Source organism: Neovison vison, chromosome 14 (genome assembly GCF_020171115.1).
Source record: "Neovison vison isolate M4711 chromosome 14, ASM_NN_V1, whole genome shotgun sequence".
NCBI lineage: Eukaryota > Metazoa > Chordata > Mammalia > Carnivora > Mustelidae > Neogale > Neogale vison.
Genome location: NC_058104.1, coordinates 782,559 through 809,517, shown reverse-complemented (window position 1 = coordinate 809,517; position 26,959 = coordinate 782,559). Strand labels below are relative to the sequence as shown.

Sequence of the window (26,959 nt, the reverse complement as noted above, 5' to 3'; positions counted from 1 at the left end):
TGGGCCACCCTGCCTTGCGTCCCCTCCTTCCCGCCACACGTGCCCCACCGCCTTCCCAGGCGCAGGGACACTCACCAAGCTATTGTGGATGTGGTCTAATGGAGCTTAGCTGGTGGAGCAGATTGCTCTGGGGGGCGGCAGGTGGGGCTGGCCTGCTTGGGGCTTTCTCATCTTCCCTATGTCCCTGTGAGCTCACGGCTGCCCCTCGGGGAGCCCAGCCTGCATGGTCAGGGCCTGGTCCCCATGAAGCCTGCATTGTGGCCACCCCCCCGCAGCCTTACAGCCGTGTCCCCCACCGTTCTCCACCCCTCAAGGAGGGGTATCCAGCTTCCCCATCTGCACCCCTGTCGAAAACACAATGTCCCCTTTCTTCATGTCTGCAGCCAGCCAGGGAGCTGAAGTGACATCGTCAGGATGAGGGAGGGGGACCTGGAGCCTGCTGGGCGCTCCCCTCCACGTCTGATGATACCCACCATCACTCCCGTGCTGCAGCTGGGGAAACTGAGGCTCAGGGTGAGGGGTAGATAGTGGTACTGTCGGGCCAGGCTGCAAGCTGGGCGGGGGGAGAGAAGATGGCCCACTCCACAATTCTGGGGGCCCTGAGCCAGCAGGGCTGGGTGGCCATCAATGAGGATTCGGCTCAGAGGTCCAGGACCACCCTTCAGCCACACAGTCCTGTGCCCTACAGGCCTCCGGGGGGACCTCCCAGAGCGTCAGGTTCCCTGTTAGCACAGCTGCTGGTGAGGGGCTGACAGCCGCTGAAACGTGGGCTGAGTGTCCGTGAGCCCCTTCTAGCTTCCAGGCCCAGTCCCAGCAGCCTCACGCTTCCAGCCGATGACGCCTTTGTGCAGAGATGACTGTGCCTGCCACGGTCACCCCCACTTCCTGGCCGTCCCCACCCAGTGCCCACAGCCAGGGACAGGAGGGAGAGGATGCTCTCAGGCCTGTACCAACTTCAAAGCCTCGGTTGGTGTGCTTTGCTTAGCCAGCTGGCAGTCTGAGGAGGCACGTGGATCAGTGGGTGGTTCCTGGGGAAGCCTGGGTCAGGGGGCGCAGCACCCCCCACCCCCCCACCTCGGGGCTGCTCAGCAGGTGGCCTGTCCACAGCCTCCTCCCGATCCCCCAGCGAGCCTGGGGCAGGATGTCTTCAGCACCACGGACAGCGGTCACCTGGCTCGGTCCTCCACTCCACCTCCTCCCCCGCGGAGCCTGGTTTTGGAGTGTCTTTGTGGGGTGTATTGGAGCCTGGTGGCATGAGAGGCCGTCCTTCCGGCATCAAGAGTGTCAGGACAGGACTGGGCTCCTCCTCTACCCCAGCTCAGAGAGGCCTGGCCGCGGGCACCATTGGGAGAATGCGAAGGTGGCGCAGCGTTGGCTGGGCACCCGCTAGCCCCACCAGGCCCAGGAAGACCCGGAGGAGAGGGAGGCAGTGGGAAAGGCCGGCATCAGGCCAGGCCACGGGGAGTATGCTGGAAGGGTGGTGCCCGCAGCATGGGCAGGGTCCTTGAGAGGTCCCCGACAGACAGGACCTTTGTTCCCAATGCCGAGAGGGCTCTGGGACCTCTCATCAGGCCTGTCTGGGCCTTGTCTCTCATTGATGGGCCACCCCCCCACCAGCCTGGGTGGTGGTGCAGGCCCAGCCCAGGCCCCGGGAGTTCCCTGGAGTTGGACCAGCTAGGCCCAGGGTAGTCGCAGGATGTGGGTCAGGGGGCTCACGGCCAGACTGAGCCTGCCAGCGCTCTGGGGTCCTGTGGCAGAGACAGCATCACTCAGCATCGGACTCGACCCCTCCCTGTGCCAGTGTGGCCGCCGCCTCCTGGCTGTACATCACCAAGGCTTTCTTGGAACCCTGGTGGAAGCTGACTCTAATTTGTAGAATTTGGTTAAAAACCTAAAGGATTTTTAATTAAAACCCAGAAAATCCATCTGTGTGATTAAGTCTCTGGGAGTCGCCAGGCTCTGGGTGAGGAGCAGGTTGGCCCTGCCTGTCCTCGGCTGCCCGCTAAGGTGTGATGGGGGAGGGGGTGGCCTTGGTGTGCAGTGACCCCTGGGCCCGCTACTCTTTTCTCTGGGGAGCCCCCAGCCATCGGCATGGTGGCTCTGGGGGGTCTCGGGAGAACCATGTGTACACGTGAGCACCCTTACCCACCCCTACACAGACCAAGGCAAGGTCTTGGGGCCCAGGTGCAGGACCCTAGGCTCATTTCCTCCCAGGTGTGTGTCTGGGCTGGTTGGGGGGAGGCATTACCGTTAGGAGAGAAACCCCAAAGGGTGAGAGCTCTTGGGGGAGGATGGAGGACTTCCGAGGTGCTGTGCTCGTGCTGACCGGTTTGGTCATCAGTCACCCTGGTAGTGGCCCTACTTCTGGGATAAACCTGCACTCGTGCCCTCCCCACTGGGCACCCAGGCTTCTGCCCGAGGGAGGGGTACTGAGCCTGCCAGGCGTGTCTCATGGGTGGGGCAGGCGGGCCCACACCCACAGGACCCGCGGAGTGGGTCCCAGGCTTCACTTGTTGGCAGCTTGGGAAGATGAGGTAAGACCCCAAGAGGGGCGGTCTTTTCCTGTTACAGGGCCCTGGTTTGTGGCTTGTCTTGGGGAGTAAGGGCCCCTCCCAGCCCTTGAGCTGAATAATATTGTGGGTTCTGGCCTAGAGGAGCCCAGGGCCTGGGTCTGCTCTGCTTTCGAGGGCAGAGGTCCTCAGCTTTGTCTGACAGCAGCTGTGGGGTCTGGGGCAGGTCATCTGCAGGCATCCCCTAGACCAAGAGATGCCTGTACCTGCCCCTTTCATCCCCACCTGCCTCTGTCACGACCCCGAACAGTGGCTCCGGGTCTTGCAGTAGTGAGGGTGGGTAGCAGTGATGGTAAGGGCCTTCAGGGTAGCTGGTGGGCTTCTTCCGGGCCAGGGGCAAGGAGGGGGGGCATGCACCTGCGTCCACCTGGGTCAGGGGTGGGACGCACTCCCTCACACCCTCTGACCATCACCCACCCAGAGCCTCCTGCTCCCCGGCTGGGCCTTGTGGGGATGTGGGGGGTTTGTCTCCTTGCAGGAGGGCCTGTTGAGCCATTCTAAACTGGGGACCCCCCCCCCGCGGTGACACACAGAAATGTCCCTCCTCAGAGGTATGACTGCAGCCTTTAAGGGACAAAGGGTTAGGGGGTTGGTGCAGCCTGAGCACCCCTTGACAGCCTGGGACCTGGTCTGTGCAGGGGGGCCCCAAGACGCCCTGGTGGAGGCTTGCTGGTGCACTGCAGGTGCAGTCATCAGCCACAGGTCTCTGGCCTTGCATCCCCACCCGCCGGCAGACACGCCAGGCCCCCTGGGTGGGCACGGCTGAGGGCTGGGGCTGCGTGGTTGTGGGAACGGAGTGACAGTGCTGGCCCCACCTCTGCCCGGGGTCGGGGTGCTGGGGGAGAGAGGGAAGAGGATGGGCTGCTTCCAGATCCTGATGTGGGGACAGCGTGTGGGGTGCACAGAATACCGCAAGTCCTGCCAGCCGCTGGGTGTCCTTGTCCACATTCACAGGGTTTGCATGGCGCCCAGTTCCCCACGTAGCCTGGCCCAGCCGGCCCAGCACAGGGCGCCCCAAGTCCCTAGTGCACCAACTGGGGTGGGGGTGCTGGGTGCACCCCTTCCCAGAGACCCCCACCCTGGGCCAGGGCACGGTACAGCCCGTGCAGGGCCCTAGCGCCCCCTGGTGGCTGCTCCTGGGATGTCCGGGAGGTCACAGGGGGGCTCTGGTCCCCACACCAGGGATGCAGGGGTGCGGAGTGTGTGGGGAAGCGGCACTGCCTGCTGAGCTGGCTTCAGAGGCTCCCACCCCACGGGGACGTCCTCTTGTCAGCCGGAGACTCCTGGACAGGGCCAGTCACCATGGGGAGCTTTGGCTCTGGGACTGGGGGCGGGGGCTGGGGAGGGGGCGAGGAGGTATCTTCCTGGGTCCCCGTTGGTGCAGGTGTTCAGGAGGACTGTGGGTCCCCCACGCCCAGCGACTGAGCGGATTGAAAGCTCTCGTTCCCCGTCCCAGCAGCTTTGGTCAGGGCCCTGTCAGCCTGCTGGAGTCACGTGGGGGTTAGCACCAAGACGCGTTCTCACTGCCTTCACGGTGTGTGCACGTCCGCAGCACGTGGGGGCCCAGGCTGGATGGAGCCTGTGAGAGGACTCCCTAAGTGACCGGCCTCAGCTTGGGGCGCCAGTGTCAGGGGGAGCCTGGCAGAGGAGCAGGGGCTGGAGGACAGGGGCCCACGGCAGGGAGTTGCCGGCGCAGCACACAGGGGCCAGGGTCGTGGCCCTGCCTCTGCAGGCCCAGCGGATTGGGTGCTGGGGTGGGTCCTGGGTCCACGTTCCCCAGGCCGCTCCCGTCCCCACCGTTGATCCTTAACTCAGCGGCCGGCCCACGTGGTTCGAGCACGTCAGCATGCTGGTCATCATGCTCAACTGCGTGACCCTGGGCATGTTCCGGCCCTGCGAGGACGTCGAGTGCCAGTCAGAGCGCTGCAGCATCCTGGAGGTGGGCCTGGGACGCCGGGGAGGCCGGGGCCGGCCCCGGGGGAGCACCAGCAGGAACGGCGCTCAGGCTCCGTCTCCCGCCAGGCCTTCGACGACTTCATTTTCGCCTTCTTCGCGGTGGAGATGATTATCAAGATGGTGGCCCTGGGGCTCTTCGGGCAGAAGTGCTACTTGGGGGACACGTGGAACAGGCTGGATTTCTTCATTGTCATGGCGGGGTATGCTCCCCTACCCCCCAAGAGCCGGGGCTGGCCCAAGAGACCCTTGGACCCGTGGTGGCAGGCGTGCCTGGCCTAGCCCGGCTGGGCACCTGTTCCCCCATGGCCCTGCTAGCAACCGGGGTTTCACCAGGAGGGGGAGGTGAACTCTGCAGGGATCCGGTGGAGGCAGTAGTGGGAGGCAGCTGGGGGTGGGGTCAGTGCGGCCTCTGACAGGAGCAGGACGCTGCCCCATGGCCAGTGGGGGGGGGAGGGGGGCGGGAGGACAGATGCAGATGGTCCATGAGTGGCAAGGGGCCCCAGGGGTACCCCAGGGAGGCACAGGGACCAGGCCCTCTGGCCTCAGCTGGCAAGGTGCTCTGGAGAAAGGTGGTGCTCAGCCTTGACCCCAGGGCCCTGCCCAGGCCCCAGCCCCCGAGCCTCCCTGTTCCTCTGTCCCCCCCCCCCCCGCCAGCATGATGGAGTACTCGCTGGACGGGCACAACGTGAGCCTCTCGGCCATCCGGACCGTGCGTGTGCTGCGGCCCCTTCGCGCCATCAACCGTGTGCCCAGTGAGTGACCCTCCCCCAGGACAGGCCTGCGCGTCCCGCTGGCCCTGCAGAGAGCTCACCGGGGTCTGCTGGGGCTGCTCCTAGATGCGGTGGCCCCAGCCCTGGGCGGGGGCAGGCGGGGAGGCAGCAAGCCTCCTGCCACTCACCGCAGGGGGCTCCTGGGGACTGGCCGCTTTTTTCTGGAGAGCACACAACAAACCTGGACAGGGTTGGGGAGTGACAGTCTGCACAGGGCCCGGACTCCCCACCATGCTGCTGGGCTAACCTCAGGCTCCCCATCTGCACTGCCTTTGAGGGTCATGTCGGGGGCTGCATGGGCCTGTTCTGCCATGTCGCACCCCCCCCAGGTTGCTGCTCCCCAAGGCCTTGGCATCTGCACCCCCCTCCTGCCTGCCCAGAGTGCGGTTTGCTGCCTCAGCCCTGCCCTTGCTTGTTCCGGGGGAGGAGTCAGTCCTCCTTGCTGAGGTCTGGGAGGGGACAGGCCCACGTGGGTAGGGGCCTGTGACCACACGGGGCTCAGCTGACCCGCTCCCGATTTCATTTGCATTTATCCAGCACCAGGCGCCCAGGCTTCAACACTGCCTCTCAGCACACCGCCCCTGCCATGGGGTCCCTCCCTCCAGGGCAGGACTTGCCTCCAGCACTATTCACACAGGGCCTGGGAAGAAATGCTCCTTGCACCCCGTACTTGTTGTACAACCCCGGGTTCCTGAGTGCTGGAGGTAGCCCAGAGCCTGGGCTCCTGGTGGCCCCGAGGCTGGGGCTGTTGGACTCCGCCAGCCCCCAGACCTTCTAGGCCCACAGCCTTGCTTTCCTTCACGTAGGTCTAATCCACAGGTGTCACGGGGCTTGGGGCCTGACAAGTGTGTGGGGACCACTGCAAGCTCTCCCCGGAGTTGCCGATCCCATGTGTGAAAAGCAGGAGGACTGAAGGCGCTCCGTAGGGGTGCGGGCTAGCGGGAGCGCCGGGAGAGCTCCGCAGTGCTGACTTCTTTCCCTGCCCCGGCAGGCATGCGGATCCTGGTCACGCTGCTGCTGGACACACTGCCCATGCTCGGGAACGTTCTCCTGCTCTGCTTCTTTGTCTTCTTCATTTTCGGCATCGTGGGCGTCCAGCTGTGGGCTGGCCTGCTGCGCAACCGCTGCTTCCTGGACAGCACCTTTGCCAGGTGTGGAGCCCTGTGGGCTCTTGCCCCCAGCAGGCTCCTCCCCTCCGGCCCCACCCCAGCCCGGCCCCTAGATGCTCCGCCTCCAGATGTTCCACCCCTCCAGTCCCACCCGTTGATGCTCGGTCCCCAGAAGGCTCCTCTCCTCTGGCCCCACCCCAGATGATGCAGGCCTCCAGCCCCACCCCTAGATGTTCTGCCCCTAGCAGGGTCTGCCCCCAGCAGGCTCCTCCCCCCTGGCCCCACCCCAGATGCTGCACGCCTCCAGCCCGGCCCCTAGATGCTCCATCCCCCTAGGTGCTCCGCCCCAAGTAGGCTCCTCCCCTACAGCCCCACCCCAGATGCTTCAGCCCGACCCCTAGATGCTCTGCGTCCAGATGCTCCACTGCTAGGGCCCCACCCCAGATGCTCTGCCCCTACAGCCCGGCCCCTACATGCTCTGCCCCCAGGTGCCCTGCCCCCAGTAGGCTCCTCTCCTAAGCCCCACCCCAGATGCTCCGGCCCAGCCCCTAGAAGTGCAGCCTCCAGATGCTCCACCTCTCCAGCCCCTCAGGCTCCTTCCCTCCAGTTCCAGTTCTAGGGACGCACTTTTTTTAGAGTACTGTTAGCTGGGGATCTTTTTTCTGGATCTGTTTCTTTTCTTTGTTTTTACATGTGCTTTTGGGTACTTCCCTGTTAATCTGCTCGTTTCGCCATTGCTGTCCGTCTGTCGTGCTGCTTTTGTCGCTGCCTGTCTCACCCTGTGTTTCTCCGTGTTTCTCTGCTCTTCTGTCCGTCTATCTCGTCTCTGCGTCCTTCTGCGGCTCCGGGACCGCCATCTGCCCACAGAAACAACAACCTCACCTTCCTGCGGCCGTACTACCAGACGGAGGAGGGCGAGGAGAATCCCTTCATCTGCTCCTCTCGCCGAGACAATGGCATGCAGAAGTGCTCGCACATCCCCAGCCGCCGGGAGCTGCGCGTGGAGTGCACGCTGGGCTGGGAGGCCTACGGGCAGCCGCAGCGCGAGGGCCCGGCCGGTGCTGCCCACAACGCGTGCATCAACTGGAACCAGTATTACAATGTGTGCCGCTCCGGGGGCTCCAACCCCCACAACGGCGCCATCAACTTCGACAACATTGGCTACGCGTGGATCGCCATCTTCCAGGTGGGTCCCGGCTCTGTGGTGGAGGGCCCCGCCTCAGGTTCCCCATCAGCCGGGACGGGGCGGGGCGGGGGGGCGGGCACTGCGTGTGCAGGGGTGGGGGGGAGGACTGGCGAGGAGGCCCCAACCCCCTCCCGGGGCCGTGCGTGTATGCAGCCGCCTGCCCCCGCAGGTGATCACGCTGGAGGGCTGGGTGGACATAATGTACTACGTCATGGATGCGCATTCCTTCTACAACTTCATCTATTTCATTCTGCTCATCATCGTGAGTGTGGGCGATGGGGCAGGTCCTGGGGGCTGGGCGGGGTGCTCACCAGTACTTGCGGGTGGGGGTGCCCTGGCAGCGTGACGGCTGGCCATGGACCGCCAAAGTCTCTTTTCGGCGGGCACTCTCGTGCCCAACGCCGCACCCTCCCAGCCTCCGCTGATGCTCAGGGTCGCTAAACTGGCTGAGCTGCAGGGCGGGGTGGTAGAGGGCCAGGGCTGCCCATGGGGCGGCGGGGGGCTTCTTCCCAGCCCCCAGCAGGACGGCATTGCTGGGGAAGGCCCACCTCCAGGAGCCCTCCGGCAGCCCCCCTGGCCCTCCCACAGCCCAGTCCTGTCTGGAGGCTGCAGGAGATGCAGGACCGTGTCTGGGGTTCCCAGACTGCTCCAGTGCGCATGGGCCTGCAAACCCAGTGCTTCATAGAGCAGGCTGCCCTGAAGGCATGGGTCTCTCTAGCGTAGGTGCCCCCGCCAGGGACAGCCCTCCACAGTGTACGTGGGCCTCCAGGCTTGGAGGTGACCCGGGTAGGGTCTGCGAGGACCCCGCTGTGAACACAGATGGGAGGTGTCCTGCCCCCTTGTTTCTGATCATGATCATGAGCAGAGAAGTGTTGCTTGGTGACGCTCCTGGAGGAAGTGAAGCTACAGGGTCAGGGGTGGGGGTGGCGAGTTATACAGATTATGGGAAGGAGAATCTCTCCCCACCCCCCACCCCCATGTGTCACTCTCCTGTTCACATGTCGGCCGTGCTGATGGGCAAGGGGCACTTAGCCTGAGCCGCCCGTGGCAGGTGCTGGGTTCTGGCTTTGCATCAGCGGGGACCCCAGCATCGTGGGGTGCCCACCCAGCCACGCTCCCAGCTGTGTCCCCAGCCCCGAGAACAAGCAGCGCACAGTAGGGCTCGGTATTCCCTCAGGGACTCCGTCACTGCCCTGCTGGCCGTCACCTGCCCCGCCCTCTTCTGCAGAGGCTGGCGGGGTCAGAGGCTGGCGGGGCGATGGGTCACGGCCGGCCTCTGGGGGCTCACCACTGCCCGCCTGCCGCAGGTGGGCTCCTTCTTCATGATCAATCTGTGCCTGGTGGTGATCGCCACGCAGTTCTCGGAGACCAAGCAGCGGGAGAACCAGCTCATGCGGGAGCAGCGGGCGCGCTACCTGTCCAACGACAGCACGCTGGCCAGTTTTTCCGAGCCGGGCAGCTGCTACGAGGAGCTGCTCAAGTATGTGGGCCACATCTGCCGCAAGGTCAAGCGGCGCGGCCTGCGTCTGTATGCACGCTGGCAGAGCCGCTGGCGCCAAAAGGTGGACCCCAGCAGCGGCCTGCACGGCCAGGGCCCTGGGCGGCGGCCAAGGCGGACGGGCAGGCCCACGGCCTCCGTCCACCACCTGGTGTACCACCACCACCACCACCACCACCACCACTACCACTTCAGCCACGGCAGCCCCCGCCGGCCCGAGCCTGGCCCCGGGGACACCCGGCTGGTGCGGGCTGGGGCCTTGCCCTCACCACCCTCGCCGGGCCGTGGGCCCCCCGATGCCGAGTCCGTGCACAGCGTGTACCACGCAGACTGCCACGTGGAGGGGCCGCAGGAGAGGGCCCGGGTGGCGTCCGCCGCGGCCGCGGCCGCCGCCAACCTCAAGCTGGCCTCGGGGCTGAGAGCCATGAACTACCCCACCATCCTGCCCTCATCCGCGGGGGGCGGCAAAGGCGGCACCGGCCCCGGGCCCACGGGGAAGCGGGCTGGCGGGCCTCCAGGAGCCGGAGAGCACAGCCCTCTGAGCCTGAGGGGTGCTGACCCCTACGAGAAGATCCAGCATTTGGTCGGGGAACACGGTAAGGACCCAGCCCCCCACCTGCGGTGGAGGTTGGGACCCAGGCTGGGTGAGCCGTGAGGAGGCAGGGCTCTTGGGATGTCTTCCTTTCTCCTTTCGGGTTTCGTGGGAAGGGGGTGGGGGCGGGCCTGGGCGTCTCGGGCTTTGATGCCACTGGTCTGGAAAAGGGCGTCAGGTATCCTTCCACTCACAGCAAGCCTCAGACAGCCCCAGTACAAGTGAGACACGAGCCTCACAAGGATAGGAGAATTCCAAGACTGATAAACGCCATCAGACCCCCAGGCCTGTGCCCCGTTGCCCCACCAGGCCCCGGGAGTGGTTACGCGCCCGTGTCTGTGGCTGGTCACTCTAGAGGAGCGGCTGCTCCCTTTTCTAGGCTCAGATGCTGGGGCGCGGGATACAGAAGGTAACGTTGAGGTCCCAGAGCCTGCGAGTGTCTGGGACGGGGCCAGGTGTGCCCCAGTACACTCCTGGTCTCCCCTACGTGGGGCTCAGCTGCACCCTCTTCAGACAGGCAGTCGGAGAGACACTGGGTCCCATGCGACCAAGAGGCCTTCCCGGGTGGGGTGTGCAGGGGTGCGGGCCATAGTGCATCAGGAGCAGTTGGGGGGGGGTGGCCAGCCCACCACGGTGTGTGTGCTGCAGCCCAGCCCGCCCTGTAGGGCTCCGGAGCTGTGGCGCGTCGAGGCCGTGGGAAGCTGTTGGTGGGAGCCACGCCTCTGGCTCCAGAGACTTTGCACAAGGAAGCTATACGGTGGGCCCTGGGTGGTGTGTGCATTCCTCGGATCAGAGCAGCGAGGGTTCAGACACGCTGGGACAGATAGGGCATTGACGTTCATTACACCTGTCCGACGTGGGCACGAGAATGGCACTTGCGTGCCTTTTCCACGGACAACGCAGCTGCCGGCAGATAGAGCATCTCTGCCACCGGTCAAGCTGCGCGCCCGGTGTACCCCACAGGAGCCCCGCCAGGCTGTGGCCTGACCCTGCCCGTGCCCTTCTCCCCGCAGGACTGGGCCGGGCCCCCAGCCACCTCTCGGGCCTGAGCGTTCCCTGCCCCCTGCCCAGCCCCCAGGCAGGCACGCTGACCTGCGAGCTGAAGGACTGTCCGTACTGCGCCAGCGCCCTGGACGACCCGGACCTCGAGTTCAGCGACTCTGAGAGCGGAGGCTCGGAAGGCAACGCGGTGTACGAGTTCACGCAGGACGTGCGGCACGGGGACCGCCGCGACCCCCTGCGGGCCCCCCCGGCGGCTGACGCCCCGGGCCAGGGCGGCACGCGGCCGCGGGCGCAGCGGCGGGCAGCCCCGGGCGAGCAGGGCGGGCTCGGCCATGCGTGGGCTGCTTTCAGTGGCAAGCTGTGCCGCATCGTGGACAGCAAGTACTTCAACCGTGGCATCATGGTGGCCATCCTCACCAACACGCTGAGCATGGGCGTGGAGTACCATGAGCAGGTGAGAGAGGGGCTAGGATGGCCCTCGTGCCCCCCTGGGGAGCCCGTGCTCCTGTGGGACCCTGCAGAAGGGCTGCGGGGTGGCGGGGGCAGGGCCGGTGTCGGAGCAGGTGTGCTTGGCCGCAGGAGGTTTCTGTCCATTGCTTGAGAGATGCTCGTGTCTCCTTGGGCTGGGGCTCTGTCGATAGCGAGCGTGGACGTGCGCCACACTTCCCGCGTAGAGCTTCCTCCTGACCCGGGGTCCGGGGGGCCAGCACGGATTAGAGGCAGCAGGGCCAAGGGCATCTGGTGCTTCTGAGGACGGGATGCCCCTGGCTTAGCTCTCGCAGAGGGGGCACCCCTTCTACAAGCTGGGACCACTGGCTGGGACCACTGCGTGCTCACAAAAGGCCAGAACATGGGGTGGCCCCCAGGAGGAGGCGCTGGGGTCATGTCTGGTGCCCCCAACAGCCGTAGAAGCTCTCAACCGTGCACACTGGGCCTCCTTGGCCCTTGCCCCAGACCGGGGCCACAGCAGGGAGGGGCAGTAGCCAGATTTGGCAGGGGGAGGGGGTCGTTTCTGGTGACCAGGCTGGGTCATTTTTAGTGACCAAATGGGTGTTCCTTGAGTCCTAGTCCTGGGGCTTTTACAGTTGTTTAAGTGATTTTTTTCACTCTGGAACAACTCAGGGAACATATGAGCAGCAGTAGTCTGTGATGGTGCCGTGTCGAGAGGCTCTTTCTGGGGCAGGGGGACAGGGAGGTCGAGGCAGGGACACCGGGAGGTTTCAGGGGAGTCCCTGGTAAGGAGGAACCTGTGCGCGTATATACCTGCATTCTCGTGTACATGTGCACATGACGGGTACACGCATGTATGCAAGCGGCAGGCCCCATGTTGGGAAATGCTCGGGCGAGCACATGGGTGGAAATGTTGGTGCTAGCGGTGTGGGCACGCACACACACGTGCTGGTGCAGACACACAGGTGAGCCAGCTTGTCCCCGGTAAGAAAGGCCCCTGTAGCCTCTGCCCCAGAAGGGGTGTGTGAGGCCACCAGACACCGAGGCAGCAGATCTGAGGTGGCTCCCATGCCCTCTGCACCCTGGGCTCCCCTTTGCCCACGCTGGAACCTGGGAGCGAATGCTCAGGGCTCAGTTCCCATGGCCCGTACTTGCTCCAGAGCTTGGACGTGCTGCCGGGCTGGGCCAGCAGGGCTCCCGGGGAGCCGGGGACAGTCGGGGTCAGAGCATGGGTCCAATTTCTCCCGGGGGGGCAGCCAGGTCAGGTTGCCTCCCAGTGCTGCACGCATGTAGCCTTGCCTGCTCCTGGATTCCTGGTGGCAGGGAGGCCTCGTCCCTGGTGGGTGGGAGCCGTGGAGGGGCCCTGACGACCTCCCCACCGCCCACAGCCCGATGAGCTGACCAGCGCCCTGGAGATCAGCAACATCGTCTTCACCAGCATGTTTGCCCTGGAGATGCTGCTGAAGCTGCTGGCCTGCGGTCCGCTGGGCTACATCCACAACCCCTACAACATCTTCGACGGCATCATCGTGGTTATCAGGTGCTCCCCTGCCTCCCAGCTGGACTGCGGGGGCCCAGGAAGTTCTGGGGTCAGGCGACCCCCCCCCCCGCCCCACAGAGCTGAGCCCCAGTCGGGCACCAGCTGTCACGGGCCACGTCCCTCCTTGCTGGCAGTTGCACATAGTCCGCTGCTTCTCGGGCAGGTGTTGCTAGGACACAGCTAGGACACAGGGGAGCCGTTCCCTGCAGGAACAGAGTAGGCGCTCAGCCGCCTGGCTGGAGGTCACTCAGGTCTCAGCCCCTGCAAGGAAGGCCACCTCGCCTGGGTGGCGTCAGCTGCAGCCAGATCAACACAAAGGAGGGGGAAAATCTGGGGTGACCCTCCCCCAGGAGGAAGCAGGGCTGAGTCCAGAGGTCCCCCCAGCAGGGAGAGAGGTAGGCACAGCTGTCTGTGAAGGAGGAGGGTGGGGAAGGCCAGAGCCCGAGTTCTGGCAGCTCCCAGCGGCCGGCAGTTAGCCAGCAGGCTTTGGCCACCCTGCCATGGTCCCTTGGCCCCCTGGGTCCCCGGATACGGCCGCACCTCTTCTCAGCCGTACGGTCAAGGCCGCGGGACAAGGAGGGGCCCCTGCTGACCCCTGGCCTGGCTGGCCCGCAGCGTGTGGGAGATCGTGGGGCAGGCGGATGGCGGGCTGTCGGTGCTGCGGACCTTCCGGCTGCTGCGGGTGCTGAAGCTGGTGCGCTTCCTGCCGGCGCTGCGGCGGCAGCTGGTGGTGCTCATGAAAACCGTGGACAACGTGGCCACCTTCTGCATGCTGCTGACGCTCTTCATCTTCATCTTCAGGTGGGCGCGGCCCGGCCCTGCGCCGGGGCATCTGAGCCGCCGGCTGGCCAGCTGGCCTGGGGGACGGGCGCCCCGGGACCCTCCCACCCCGGGCTCCATCTTCATGCCGACCACTGGGAAGGCCGGGCCCTGGGCGCCAGGAGGGCTGGGGGGCGGGCCGGCGGGGGCGGAGCAGCCCCTAGGTGTAGAGGTGATTGCTGTCCACCTCCCCGCACCCCTCCTGAGTTCACACACCCCTGCCCTGCCCTCAGCATCCTGGGCATGCACCTCTTTGGCTGCAAGTTCAGCCTGACGACAGACACCGGAGACACGGTCCCGGACAGGAAGAACTTTGACTCCCTGCTGTGGGCCATCGTCACAGTGTTCCAGGTAAAGTGTGTGCAGGTGTCCTCCGACGGGACAGTAATCCCCAGGAGAGTCACTATCCTGCTTCAGGCAGCCCCCAAGGGTGTGCCTGGGCTTGTCTGAGTCCAGCGCTGCAGAGATACCGTGCTGAGCCTCTGCCACCCCCCAACTGGGACTTGGCTGCACTCCCTGCCTCACGGCCCCTCCCCCCAGATCCTTACCCAGGAGGACTGGAACGTGGTCCTCTACAATGGCATGGCCTCCACCTCCTCCTGGGCCGCCCTCTACTTCGTGGCGCTGATGACTTTCGGCAACTACGTGCTCTTCAACCTGCTGGTGGCTATCCTGGTGGAGGGCTTCCAGGCAGAGGTGAGGGGTGGAGGGTGGAGGAGTGGGAGTCCTGCCTGGACCACTGTGGAGAGGGGGCTTTGCTCCATCCTGCAACCACCCCCCCAACCCCGGTGGTAACTCAGAGGCCCAGCGCTCCCGGCCACGCTTGCCTGTAGACTGGCCCGGCTGTCCCTGGGGAGTCCGCCCGTGCGTGCTGGGCACAGATGGCTCCCACCTGAGGGGACTCCGCTCTGCCTCCCGCTCTGCGGGGCGCAGGGGGATGCCAACAGGTCCGACACAGATGAAGACAAGACGTCCACCCACTTGGAGGAGGATTTTGATAAGTTCTCAGATCTCCGGGCCACTGGTGAGCATGTGGGCAGTGGGACTGGGATAGCTGGGACTCCCAAAGGCAGGCTCTGGGCCGTGCATTCCCTTCCTGGAAGCCTTGCAGGGCGAGCATCCCCTTCTCCTTCCAGAGATGAAGATGTACTCACTGGCTGTGACCCCCAACGGGCACCCAGAGGGCCGAGGCAGCCTGCCCCCTCCCCTCATCATGCGCACGGCAGCTACACCCATGCCCACCCCCAAGAGCTCCCCGCACCTGGACCCGGCCCCTGGCCTCCTGGACTCCCGGCGAGGCAGCAGCAGCTCTGTGGACCCCCAGCTGAGCGACCAGAAGTCACTGGTAGGGACCCTTCCCTGCCCTGGCCTCAGGGCACCCCCTTCACCTGCGTCTCTATGGTCTCTCCCCAGGAGGAGTGTGGGCCCACACACACACCCTAGTCACACTGTACAAATCTCTGTCCCCAAGCGGAGACAACCGCTCTGTCTCCATAAACGGAGCCAGGAGCCCCTGCTCTCGCAGAAGGAGCCCGCGTAGAGCAGGCGTGGGAACGCGTAGAGCAGACACAGGATCGCGTGGCCCCGACCTCTCCAGGGAACGCCAGGCCAGGAGTTTGTCTCCAGGGAACGCCAGGCCAGGAGTTGGTCTCCTGACTGGACTGAAGGCTAAAGGCTGGCAGGCACAGAGCACACGTCCAAGGAGAAAGGAAGATGCCGTGACAAAAGCGGGGCAGGTGTCCCGCAGAGCCCAAGCCACGGGGCTTCCTGCAGACCCAGGGGATGCCTGAGAAGCTGCTTTTGAAGGCAGGGAGGGTGGGTGGAGGAGGGGGAGGGGTGCCCCGTGGAGACAGGATCTCCTGTGCCTGCAGCGGAGGCCCTGGGCAGCCAGCGAGCAGACGCATCCAGCTGGGAAGTGGGGACAGGCACCTGTGGGGATGCCCAGCCCAAGCTGTTCCCTGGAAGGGGATGCGAGTGACAGGAGGGAGGGTGAAGCAGCAGAGCCAGATGTCTAACCCTGACACAGCCGCTCGGTTTGTCTTTACCCATCCCAGACGCTGCCCACTCAGCGCTAATGTGGGCCCCCGCCCTGGCCACTGGCACCTTGTGTGAGGATGCCCGGCCCGAGGCTGGATGCAGGCTCATTGATAAGCACCTATGCCTGCCCCCAGCCCACAGCAGCCGCAGGTGGCCGGCTGCAGCCCATCTTGGCCCCAGACATTGGCTGCCTATGTCTCTAACTCACGGGGGATGGGCTTGGTGCCACAGGGACGTGCTGAAATGCCAGGTCACTGGGTGCTCCCCTGACATGGTCATCTGTGTAGTCAAGGGGGCGATCCATTGCAGGTGCCACCACTGTGTTCACAGTAATGCTGCTGGTCAGGAACGGCTGCTGTGGCCAGGGCCCCGGGGATATGTGGGGGGGACTCGGGGCACTAGCCCTGCTCACTCCTTTTCCCCCAACGCAGTCCAGCCTCCGAAGCTCGCCCTGCGCCCACTGGGGCCCCAACAGTGCCTGGAGCAGCCGGCGCTCGAGCTGGAACAGCCTGGGCCGTGCACCCAGCCTCAAGCGGCGGAGCCAGTGTGGGGAACGTGAGTCCCTGCTGTCTGGGGAGGGCAAGGGCAGCACGGACGAGGAGGCGGAGGATGGCAGGCCCGGGGCAGGGGCCTCCCCAGAGACACGCCCAGTCCCGCTGCGGCGTGCTGAGTCCCTGGACCACCGCAGCAGCCTGGACGTGCGGCCCCCACGGCCGGCTGCGCTGCTGCCCCCAAAGTCCCAGGACTGCAATGGGCAGGTGCTGGCCCTGCCCGGCGAGTTCTTCCTGCGCATCGACAGCCACAAGGAGGATCCCACTGAGTTTGAGGACGACGTGGAGGATGTAAGTGAAGGCCCGTCTTCACACTTCCCTCCCATCGTGGACCCGTTCCCCACAGCAGAACGGAGAGACAGGGACTGGGGGCATGCGATGCGTGGGGTCTCGGCTGCCCCAGGTCGGGGGTGGGGGGAGCAGGACTGGCTGAGCCACGCTCAACAGGGGTTACGTGGCCACAGCTCTTCCACGGGGACCTCTGGAGCAGGTTCGCCCCAGGGCCTGGCCTCCGGCCAAGGGGAGTCGCCAGATGGGCAGGAGGGCAGGGCTCCCTCAGGGAGGCACTCCCCTTCCCCCGGGAAGCTCCGCAGGATGGAGGTCAGCTTGGGGAGGGGGTCCCCATGGACTCCCCTTGCGGGGCTCAGTGTCCTAGGTGGGCCAGTTGGGAGCGCAGGGGCTGGCTGGCAGGGAGGGGCCCTGAGGACCTGTACCTCTCCACCCCCAGAGTTGCTGCCTGCGCCTGCACAAGATGTTGGAACCCTACAAGCCCGCCTGGTGTCGCAGCCGGGAACCCTGGGCCCTGTACCTCTTCTCTCCGCAGAACAGGTGAGGGGCGGGGTGCGCCGGCTACGGGGCGGGCCTGCGTGGAGCCGACTCTGCCCCCTGCGGTCCCCACCACGTGGGCCCTGCTCCGGGCCCTCTCCTGCGTCTCAATGGCCCCGCCCCTCCATCCAGGTTCCGGGTCACCTGCCAGAAGATCATCGCCCACAAGATGTTCGATCACGTGGTCCTGGTCTTCATCTTCCTCAACTGCATCACCATCGCCCTAGAGAGGCCCGACATCGACCCGGGCAGCACCGTGAGGCGCCCTCCTGGGCCCAGGGAGTCGGGGGAGTTCTGGGGGCCCAGGGGGGCGCGACCGGCCCATCCCACCGCCCTGTGCTTGCAGGAGCGCGTCTTCCTCAGCGTTTCCAACTACATCTTCACTGCGATCTTCGTGGCCGAGATGATGGTGAAGGTACCAGGCCTGGGGGGGGGTTCCCTCCCGCCCACCCGGCAGCCCCCAGCTTCTGTGCTCCTCGAACGCCCCACCCACCTGCACTCCTCCCCACTGCGCCTCCCAGGTGGTGGCCCTGGGCCTGGTCTCCGGCGGACACGCCTACCTGCAGAGCAGCTGGAACGTGCTGGATGGGCTTCTGGTCCTGGTGTCCCTGGTGGACATCGTGGTAGCCATGGCCTCAGCCGGGGGCGCCAAGATCCTGGGCATCCTGCGCGTGCTGCGGCTCCTGCGGACTCTGCGGCCCCTGAGGTGGGGGAGGCGGGGGGGTTGGGGGGCGGGGCTGCGTGCCGGAGGAAGGCGGGGCCGGTGCGGGCTTCAGGCTGGGATCAGGGACCCGCCTTTGCTATGTGCGTCCAGGGTCATCAGCCGAGCTCCAGGCCTCAAGCTGGTGGTGGAGACCCTGATATCTTCACTCAGGCCCATCGGGAACATCGTCCTCATCTGCTGCGCTTTCTTCATCATCTTTGGCATCCTGGGGGTGCAGGTGCGTGCCCCGCTTGCCCCGGGCGTCTGGCTGTGGTCCGCAGCGGCCGGCAGCCTGGAGGGGGTCATGTGGGGGTGGTCTGGGGGGCCGGGGGCGCGGGACCAGGCCGCGGGGTGACCTCTGCCGCATGGTCAGCTCTTCAAAGGCAAGTTTTACTACTGCGAAGGCGCGGACACCAGGAACATCTCTACCAAGGCTGAGTGCTGGGCGGCTCACTACCGCTGGGTGCGGCGCAAGTACAACTTCGACAACCTGGGTCAGGTGCGCAGGGCCGCGGGTGGGGGCGGGGACCGGCACCACGGTCAGCCTGGGTGGTGTGGTCCCCTGGGTAGACGTGGAGCTGTGGTGACCAGCCTTGTTCTGCCCTCACAGGCGCTGATGTCCCTGTTTGTGCTGTCATCCAAGGATGGCTGGGTGAACATCATGTATGACGGGCTGGATGCCGTGGGCATAGACCAGCAGGTACGGGGCAGGGGTCAGCGCGCACCTCCCGTGGGGACCCCCTGTCCCCCAGCTTCCAGGCATCTCGAGGAACCTTTTCCCAGGAGGCTGGTTTCCGGCCTCAGAGTTTCTAGCCATCTCAGGGCTCCGTCTCTGACCCCGGAGGGCATGCGCCGTCCTTGGGAAGGGGTGCCCTGGAGCGGGGGGTGGGGGGAGCAGGCACCCACGTGTCACTTGTGTGCCGCAGCCCGTGCCCAACCACAACCCCTGGATGCTGCTGTACTTCATCTCCTTCCTGCTCATCGTCAGCTTTTTCGTGCTCAACATGTTCGTGGGCGTCGTGGTGGAGAATTTCCACAAGTGCCGGCAGCACCAGGAGGCCGAGGAGGCGCGGCGGCGTGAGGAGAAGCGGCAGCGGCGGCTGCAGCGCAAGCGCAGGAGTAAGGCTCTGCTGGGGGCGGTCGGTCCCCGCGCCCCGTGCCCCGTGCCCTGCGATCTGGGCGCCGGCTGAGAGGCGGGCTCCCGGCCCCAGCACCCCAGCATCCCCCGGATGCCCGGGCCGGGATGGGGAGAGCCGTGTGGCAGGAGGAGGGGGTCTCCTCCCGAGCAGCACAGGACGTGAACGAGACCCGTGGTCTTCACGGCCATGGCTGTAGGGGCCGGTTCGTGCCCGTGAGAGTTCGCGGGCCACGGGTCGAGCAAGCGAAGCTGCCAGAGGTAGTCAGGGTCTTAGGGAAGTCCCAGTCAGCTTAGGGGCAGCAGGGGGCCTGCCGAGTGTCCCCGTCCTGCCTGCCCCATGTGGAGTTCTCGCCCAACCCCGCCGAGGCCAGCTCAGACCATCTCCTTGTCTTTCCAGGCACTTTCCCCAGCCCAGGTATCTGCCCCCACCCCTGCCCTGCATGTGTTAGCCCCCCGCTTCTGCGCATGGGGCTGTGGGCGGGCCCGGCCTCGGTTTCTCCGTGGCAGTTGTGGGGAGGGGTGGATGTTGCAGGCTCTGGTGCCAGGCCTGCTGGGGTTGCTTGCCGGACAGGTACGGGGGTGGCGGGGGTTGGGCGCCGGCCTCAGTGGGAGGGAAGAGGATTTGCTGGCTCACCTGCCCGGTGTCGGTGTCGTGCTGCTGCCTCAGAGCTTGGGTCCCGCCCTTTGCCTGGCTGCATGCCTGCCTGCGGCTCTGCGCTCTGGGACCCCTGCCTGGCTGCCGGCCTGACGAGCTGAACCATCTCTAGTGGTCGCACGCCAGCCCGAGGGGGCATGCGGGTCCCAGGGAGGGGTCAGTGCCCATCAGCCCTGCCCTCCCAGGCCCTGAGCCATCCGGCCGGGGCAGCTGTAGCTCTCGTCACTCTGGGCGCTGCCTGCGCGGGGCTCTGTGGCCCAGGATTGCTCCCATGTGCAGTGGTGGCGGCTGTGCCCTCACCCAGTGCTAAGTGGATTTTGACAAGCTCCAAAGGGTTTAGTGCAGGCAGAACCGTTGGCCAGCACAGGACCTCCCCAGGTCGTGGCATCAGCGCCAGATGGACCAGAGGTTCGGCAGAGCCCAGACAGCAGGGAGTGGCCACTGAGCTCTTAGAGTACAAGGAGGGGAGACATTGTGGGCCTGGTGACCAGAGGCAGCTCGTGTCCAGGCTGAGGTGGAGCAGGGGGCAGCGTCCCCCGTGCCCAGCAACCGCTGGGGCTGGGGATGGGGCTGGTCCTGCACCCAGGAAGGCCCCTGTCTGCTCAGTGTCCATCATCAAGGTGTCTGCACCCCGACGTGGCGGGAGCCCCTGGCTGGGTGGGGACCGACCAGGGCCCACGTGGGATCTCCACTGCCTGGCCTACACCTAGCACCTGTCCCAGGGCCAGGGCTCCCAGGAGATCACACAGTGATCTGCCCCAGCCCCTAGCCTGTGTTTCCAGCTAGGAGTGGGAGCTGGGCTCACAGGGAGCCATTTTCGACCTAGGAGGGCCCCCCCTTTCTGGAGAAATCCTTTCCTCCTGGCTCTAGTAAATGCCTCATGTCTGAGCCTGGGGCCCTCCCCTGGCAGTCCCCATGCTGCACCCCTCCCAGCAGACAAGCAGGGACATCCCAGTGCCACCGGGGCACAGGCAGCCCCCACCCCAGCTCACAGACACGCTCTCCCTGCAGAGGCCCAGCGCCGCCCCTACTACGCGGATTACTCGCCGACCCGCCGCTCCATCCACGCGCTCTGCACTAGCCACTACCTCGACCTCTTCATCACGTTCATTATCGGGGTCAACGTCATCACCATGTCCATGGAGCACTACAACCAACCCAAGGTGGGGCCCGGTGCCTGGAGATGCCTGCTCAGCCTTCCTCCAAGGCCGCTGCGGGGACACAGGCCCCCCGGGGTGCGGGCGGGCCCCTAGGTGGGGCCGGTGCTCAGGGGGGTGGCCTGGATCAGCACCGGGGATCCCGGGTCTGCGGCCTTGTCCGAGCCCTGCCCAGGCTTCCCAGGGTATGTGGAGGTGTGGGTGATGCTCTTAGGGCCACCAGCCCCGAAGGGCCCTCCCCACGGTCTGGAAACACTGGCTGGGGGCACATCTGTGAGCCCAGCTGCCTAGGAGTGAGCTGGCCAAGTGGAAGGCGCTGGGCTTTTTATTGTGCTGACATTGTATCTGTGCCCCTGCCTTGCTCTAAAGAAGGGACTGCTCTCCCCGCCCCACCTCTGCGGAGGAAGGGAGTGGTCTCAGCTGGGTCTGCCGAGTGGGTAGGGGCCGAGTGCAGGTGGGGCCTGGGTTCTGGGTGGGCTCTGAACACCACAAGGGAACCTCTGGGCCGTGCCTCGGGGGCCTCGCCCAGCCCTGCGTGCAGAGGAGAGGGTGGCAGGCTGAGCCGGACAGGGGTGCTGCGAGCCAGGGGCCTCCGCAGCCTGATGCTCTGCTCGCAGTCGCTGGACGAGGCCCTCAAGTATTGCAACTACGTGTTCACCGTCGTCTTCGTCTTCGAAGCCGCGCTGAAGCTGGTGGCTTTCGGGTTCCGGAGGTTCTTCAAGGACAGGTGTGTGGGGCCGGGCCGGGGCTGGGTGGGGGGGGGGTCCTTCGGCCAAGGTCCGGCGAGAGCCGTGCCCCTCCTCTCCCCCAAGGCACTGAGCAGCACGGGGGCCGGGCGGAGGGTGCAGGAGGGAGGCGGCACTCAGCCTGCCCGGCCCCCGGCCCAGGTGGAACCAGCTGGACCTGGCCATTGTGCTGCTGTCCATCATGGGGATCACGCTGGAGGAGATCGAGATGAGCGCCGCCCTGCCCATCAACCCCACCATCATTCGCATCATGCGTGTGCTCCGCATCGCCCGCGGTAGGCGACCCGCCGGCCCTTCCCAGTACCCCGAGGCCGGCGGGTGCGGGGGATGGCCCTGCTGCCGGGCTCCCCGGCCCCAGCCCGTGTCCTTCCTCTGCTCACCCTGCAGCCTCTGCCTGGGGACTGTATGGCGTCGGGGAGTTTAAGGGACGGGGGTGGGGGAATCCTGGTCTCACCCCCAGCAAGGGAGGGTCCGCACGGCCCCTCCTGATGCTCGGCTCCCGGTCATAGTGCTGAAGCTGCTGAAGATGGCCACCGGCATGCGGGCGCTCCTGGACACGGTGGTTCAAGCCCTGCCCCAGGTAGGTCCACGGCGCAGGCTGGGTCACCGTCTCTGCCCGAGGGTGCACGTTAGACGCCCCCAGGAGTACAAGCCAAGCTGAAGGAGACTCGGGTCCTCTTTATACTGTGCCCAGTTCCTCTGCCGGCCTTTCAGCCATCCTGTGTCCTGCTGTCTGTCCATGGAGCTGTGCTGGCTGTCTCCTTGTCTGGCCGCTCACTCACCCTCACAGCACCTCACCGCCTCCCCCATTCAGTGGGCTCCAGCCACGCCCTCAGCAGTCCCTCAGCCCATGTCTGTGGGAGCGACAGGAGGGGAGGAGGGGGACAGGGTCATGGGGTGCCCTGCTGAGCCAGGGGGGACAGGCAAGACCCGCAAACAGGCAAGGGACAGGGTTCGGGGCCCCCTCCATCTGCATGGCTGACCCCGTGGAGGCCCCAAGCCTGGAGGCAGGCCCTGTGCGGGGTCCACCGGTGGGGTCCAAACAGCAGAGGAGCTGTGGGCAGTGGGGCCCGTGGCCCAGGGTGCAGGGTAGGTGTGAGGAGAGCAGGCACCGAGGTGGGGTTGCCGCGGAGGAGGCTTTGGGCATCAGGTGGGATGAGAGGAGGATTGCAGAGCTTGGGTGCCGGGACACATGGGTCCAGAGAAAAGCCCCGAGGCCGTGTTGGGGAGCCTGGCTGGGACGCAGGGGAGGCCAGCGAGGTGGGGCGCCAGGTGCCCGGTGTGGGGAGGGGCTGGGGCGACCCCTGACCTCATTCTGCTTCTTTCCCGTGTAGGTAGGGAACCTCGGCCTACTTTTCATGCTCCTGTTTTTTATCTATGCTGCCCTGGGGGTGGAGCTGTTCGGGAGACTCGGTGAGTGTGCACAGACGCACCCGTGAGCCCGGGACCCTGGGTGCTGGCCGGGCAGACCCACAAGGGAGCATCTCCATGCATGCACATGTGGACACGTGCATGCCCTGTGCAGCCACAAACGTGTGCTCGAGTTCCCCTGAACTTCGTGTGCTCTGTGGGGTACAGACCCTGCCCCCTGTCCTCCCTCCTCCCCCAGGCCCAAGGGTCCGGGCAGGGACTTGGCAGGGCTTTCTGTGACCACAGAGCCCTTGGGAGATCTCCTGGGCACTTGGTCTAGCTGAACAGCCCCCCACCCCCAGCGGGCCTGTCCACAAGGTGGCTGACATGTCTGTCCCAGTTCAGGTCTGCCCAGGGCTCAGCAGCTGGTGCCCCAGATCCCAGCCCTGAAGACTCGGGGCCTGGCCCGTCATTCACGGTGCCTCCCTCTCCCGTGTCCCGCTGCTGAGGCCGGAGACCGTGCTGACCCCGCAGGCAGGCTGGGGAGCCTGGGAGCCCTTTGCTGTGGCTGAGCCATGCCCAGCTTCCCCAGAGGGTTTAGCCTGTGGACCCACAGGGACCATGTCCGTTGGGAAAGCCCCAGGTCTGAAGCTCCAGGCCCAGAGGCAGCCTCCACTGCTGCAAGGGGAACAGTCCTGTTACCCCCCACCTCCGCCCCCGCTGTGAAAGGACGCAGCCCCCATAGAGCCCCGTGCCCACCCGCCTGGGCCCTGTACCCTCAGAGAAGAGGGCTTTCTCCCCAGGGGAAGGCGGGGCCCACAGTGGGTCAGTGGGGTCCCTGGCCTTGCCGTGCCCGTGGGCTAACGGAGCAAGGATCTCCCCACAGAGTGCAGTGAGGACAACCCGTGTGAGGGCTTGAGCCGGCACGCCACGTTCTCCAACTTCGGCATGGCTTTCCTCACGCTGTTCCGCGTGTCCACCGGGGACAACTGGAACGGCATCATGAAGGTACCAGCGTGGGCCCGGCGGTGCCCCCCTCCCCGGGGAAGGCGCCCCTCGGGGGCTGCGAGCTGGGAGGCGGGGCGCCCCTCCCAGTCCCTGAGCCGCCGGCCTGCCCCTCAGGACACTCTGCGGGAGTGCGCCCGCGAGGACAAGCACTGCCTCAGCTACCTGCCGGCCATCTCCCCCATCTACTTCGTCACCTTCGTGCTGGTGGCCCAATTCGTGCTGGTCAACGTGGTGGTGGCCGTGCTCATGAAGCACCTGGAGGAGAGCAACAAGGAGGCCCGTGAAGACGCGGAGCTGGACGCGGAGCCAGACCTGGAGGAGGCCCCGGGGCCCCCAGCCGGCCCCCCGCCTGCGGCCCCGCATAACCCGGACGCCCCCGGCCTCCTGGTGGTGCGCAAGGTGTCCGTGTCCAGGGTGCTGTCTCTGCCCAACGACAGCTACATGTTCCGGCCCGTGGCACCCGCCTCGGCCCCACATCTCCGCCCGCCGCGGGAAGCGGACACTGCTGGTACGGCCCCTCTAGGTGGCCCGGGGACACAGGTGGGACAGGTGGGATGGGCCTCGGCAGGGTGCTGGCCACTGCAGGGCGCTTGCTTTCCTGCCCCAGGCGCTGCGACCTCCGTGCACCCCCCGCCCGGGGAGCCTTGCAGCTCTCTCCAGGTCTCCTCGACAGCCACACTCTCCCCGGCCCGGGACAGCGACACGCTCCACGCCCTGTCCCCGCGGGGTGCAGCCCGCTCCCCCAGCCTCAGCCGGCTGCTCTACAGACAGGTAGGAGAAGCTGCCCCAGGTCCGCGGCCCAGACCTGGGGGTTCTGCTCTGGCTCCCCCCATCCAAAGGGTGAGGGACAGGGACCCCAGAGGAGAGAGCAGGAGTGCATCCCTGGAACCCGAGACAGAGTGCAGGGCCCTGGGGACCCCATCTCCTTGGGCAGCACCCCCCAGCCTCACCTGTACCCACAGACCACTCCAGCCCCACAGCCTCAGACCCTCTCCCTCCCCACAACCCCTGTTCTCAGGGTGGTGGTGGGCAGGGTGAGGCTCCACCCACAGGGGCTCAGCCCCACAGCCCCCCATCCTCACGGTCCCGCCAACATGACCAGCGCCCGTGGAGAGCATCTGCACACAGCCTGGTTCCGAGCCCTGTGTTTGCCACAGGCGGGGTTGGGCCCAGAGTGTCGTCCCTCCCCTTTCCCCCCGTACCGCAGTGCCTCTCAGCCACATATCAGGGCTGATCCCTGATCCCTCGTCCAGGGCTCGTAAGCCCAGTCTGCGGCTTCTCTGGGGAGCACAGTGACTGCGTTCCTGGCTGCCGGCCGGGTCCTGCCCGGCCTTCCGCATCCGATCCCTCCTTCCTTGCAGGAGGCCATGCACACGGACTCGCAGGAGGGACACGTTGACAGCCCCAGGGACAGTGGCCCGGGCTGGGGGGAGCCTGGCGGGAAGACCCCCGTGAGGCAGGCACCCCTGGGGCCCTCCCTACGGTCCCCACCCCGGTCCCCGCGGCCCAGCAGCATCCGCACCCGCAAACACACGTTTGGACAGCGCTGCGTCTCCAGTAGGCCGCTGGCCCCAGGAGGGGAGGAGGCCGAGACCCCAGATCCTGCTGACGAGGAGGTCAGCCACATCACCAGCTCGGCCCGGAGCCCTTCAGCCTCGCCCACTGCCCGCGGAGGGGGAGGCAGAGACCCGGACCTGTGTGGGCTCTACGGCGTGGACGCCCAGGGCTTCCTGGAACAGCCGAGCCAGGCAGATGAACAGAGGCGGGCCTCTGGGGAGCAGGGGGGCGGGGACGGGCCCCCGGAGGCTCGGGAGTTGAAGTCTCGGGCACCGGAGGCCGAGCCAGCCTTGGGGGCACGCAGGAAGAAGAAGATGAGCCCCCCCTGCATCTCCGTGGACCCCCCTGTGGAGGACGAGGGCACGGCACGGCCCCCCCCAGCCGAGGGCAGCAGCACCACTCTGCGGCGGCGAACCCCGTCCTGTGAGGTCGTGCTGCACAGGGACTCCCTGGAGCCCATGGAGGGGGCGGGGGTGGACCCTGGTGCCAAGGGGGAGCGGCGGGCCCAGGCCGCCTGCCGCGCGGAACACCTGACCGTCCCCAACTTCGCCTTCGAGCCGCTGGACGCGGGGGGCCCTGGCGGAGGCCCATTTTTGGACGGTGGCCACAATGTGGCCCCAGAACCCAGGGTTTCCTTCTCAGGGGCTACGGTGCCTCCTGAACCCCACAAAACAGAGCCTCCTGTTTCCTCCAGCGACCCCCCAGAGAAGGAATGGGGGTTGCACCTCAAAGTCCTCCAGAGTCCCCCAAAGAAAGCAGGGTCTCCCCCAGCCACCCCCACCCCCGGGGACAGTGTAGACAGGCCCGTGTAGCTCAGGGCATGGTGCCACACAGGTCTGAGCAGCGGGGCCGGTGTGCACCCGGCGGGTGGCAGCCCCGGGCGGGGCTGTGCGTGGTCCCCAGCGCGGGCCCCGCTGCAGCAGAGAGGCCCGCGAGGCCGTCCGCCCGGGGAGGGAGGCAGACGCCAGGTCTGGGTGGAGCAGCGCGCAGGGAATGCCCCTCAGCCTGCCGACTCGAACCGGTGGGTTTTTCCGAGTTTCGCCACCGTGGTCTGAGGCCGTGCTGGCGCCCGGTGAGGGGCCCCGACAGCTGCTGTGCCCTCGCCACAGAGATTGGGAAACGACCGGGAGGAGGTGGTCTGAGGCTGCCAGGCAGCGCCCCATTCTCACACCCACTTACTTTTCTAGGGAACACGTGCTTGGGGCCGCCTGTGCCGTCCTGGGTGGCAGCTTGGTCCCCGGGGCCGCCACAGCCACGCTCACTGTCACTCAGTCTGAGTTCTCACCTGTCTGTCCCCACTCCTTGTCACCGTCTCTGACGCCCCACGGTTCTGCCCTCGGGTGTTACAGAAACGCCCACGTCGTGGGGCAGTGGGGTCACTGCACGGCCGGCGGCCCTACCTGGGCCCGGGCTGAGGTGTCCGCCGACCCCCTGCGTCTCGTGGCTCTTTCTTTCATAAATTCAGGTTAAACGTTGCAATAATATGATATGGGACATTTGGCTTCTTAAGGGGACGGAAGCGGGGGTGGGAGGCAAAGCCAAATGGAATAAATATTAACTTATTTAAGAAACGCACTGGATCACCGCCGGTGGGACCCCCACCACTGCATGGGAGTGTGGCGAGCCGTCGCCTTGCCAAGAGCAGGGCTGGGGGATGCGGGGCTGCGGCCGGCTGTGCCACCAGCCATGGGGTCCCCGAGAGGCCCGGCCTGTCCCCTCTGGTGGTTGAGGGGAGGAGTC

The 26,959-nt window shown here is 66.2% G+C and overlaps 1 protein-coding gene across 3 annotated transcripts; it reads left to right on the top strand.

Annotated features, from left to right (window-relative positions):
- Positions 1 to 4,402: 4,402 nt before the first annotated feature.
- Positions 4,403 to 26,786, top strand: CACNA1H (calcium voltage-gated channel subunit alpha1 H). 3 transcript variants are annotated; one of them, XM_044234045.1, is made up of 33 exons: positions 4,403 to 4,509; positions 4,593 to 4,726; positions 5,181 to 5,278; positions 6,288 to 6,447; positions 7,273 to 7,591; positions 7,761 to 7,853; positions 8,899 to 9,685; positions 10,695 to 11,137; positions 12,522 to 12,673; positions 13,289 to 13,474; positions 13,726 to 13,843; positions 14,033 to 14,188; positions 14,426 to 14,516; positions 14,629 to 14,837; positions 15,961 to 16,371; positions 16,808 to 16,908; positions 17,038 to 17,161; positions 17,252 to 17,320; positions 17,427 to 17,611; positions 17,720 to 17,846; positions 17,982 to 18,107; positions 18,219 to 18,308; positions 18,535 to 18,727; positions 19,144 to 19,161; positions 20,413 to 20,564; positions 21,176 to 21,285; positions 21,446 to 21,579; positions 21,814 to 21,884; positions 22,639 to 22,717; positions 23,541 to 23,662; positions 23,777 to 24,170; positions 24,270 to 24,433; positions 25,024 to 26,786. In XM_044234045.1, the coding sequence occupies exons 1-33, from the start codon at positions 4,417 to 4,419 to the stop codon at positions 26,029 to 26,031; spliced, it is 6,717 nt and encodes a 2,238-aa protein (XP_044089980.1). In that variant the 5' UTR covers positions 4,403 to 4,416; the 3' UTR covers positions 26,032 to 26,786. The 3 variants fall into 3 exon arrangements, with proteins under 3 accessions (XP_044089980.1, XP_044089982.1, XP_044089981.1); XM_044234047.1 differs by lacking the exon at positions 14,033 to 14,188; XM_044234046.1 differs by lacking the exon at positions 19,144 to 19,161.
- Positions 26,787 to 26,959: the final 173 nt, after the last annotated feature.

What these genes read in the sequence shown, in the direction of transcription:
- CACNA1H (XM_044234045.1), top strand. Translation starts at nt 4,417, where the DNA reads ATGCTGGTCATCATGCTCAACTGCGTGACCCTGGGCATGTTCCGGCCC. An exon ending in ATTTCATTCTGCTCATCATC is followed by an intron (nt 7,854 to 8,898) that starts GTGAGTGTGGGC and finishes CGCCTGCCGCAG; the next exon opens with GTGGGCTCCTTCTTCATGAT. An exon ending in GGCATCATCGTGGTTATCAG is followed by an intron (nt 12,674 to 13,288) that starts GTGCTCCCCTGC and finishes GCTGGCCCGCAG; the next exon opens with CGTGTGGGAGATCGTGGGGC.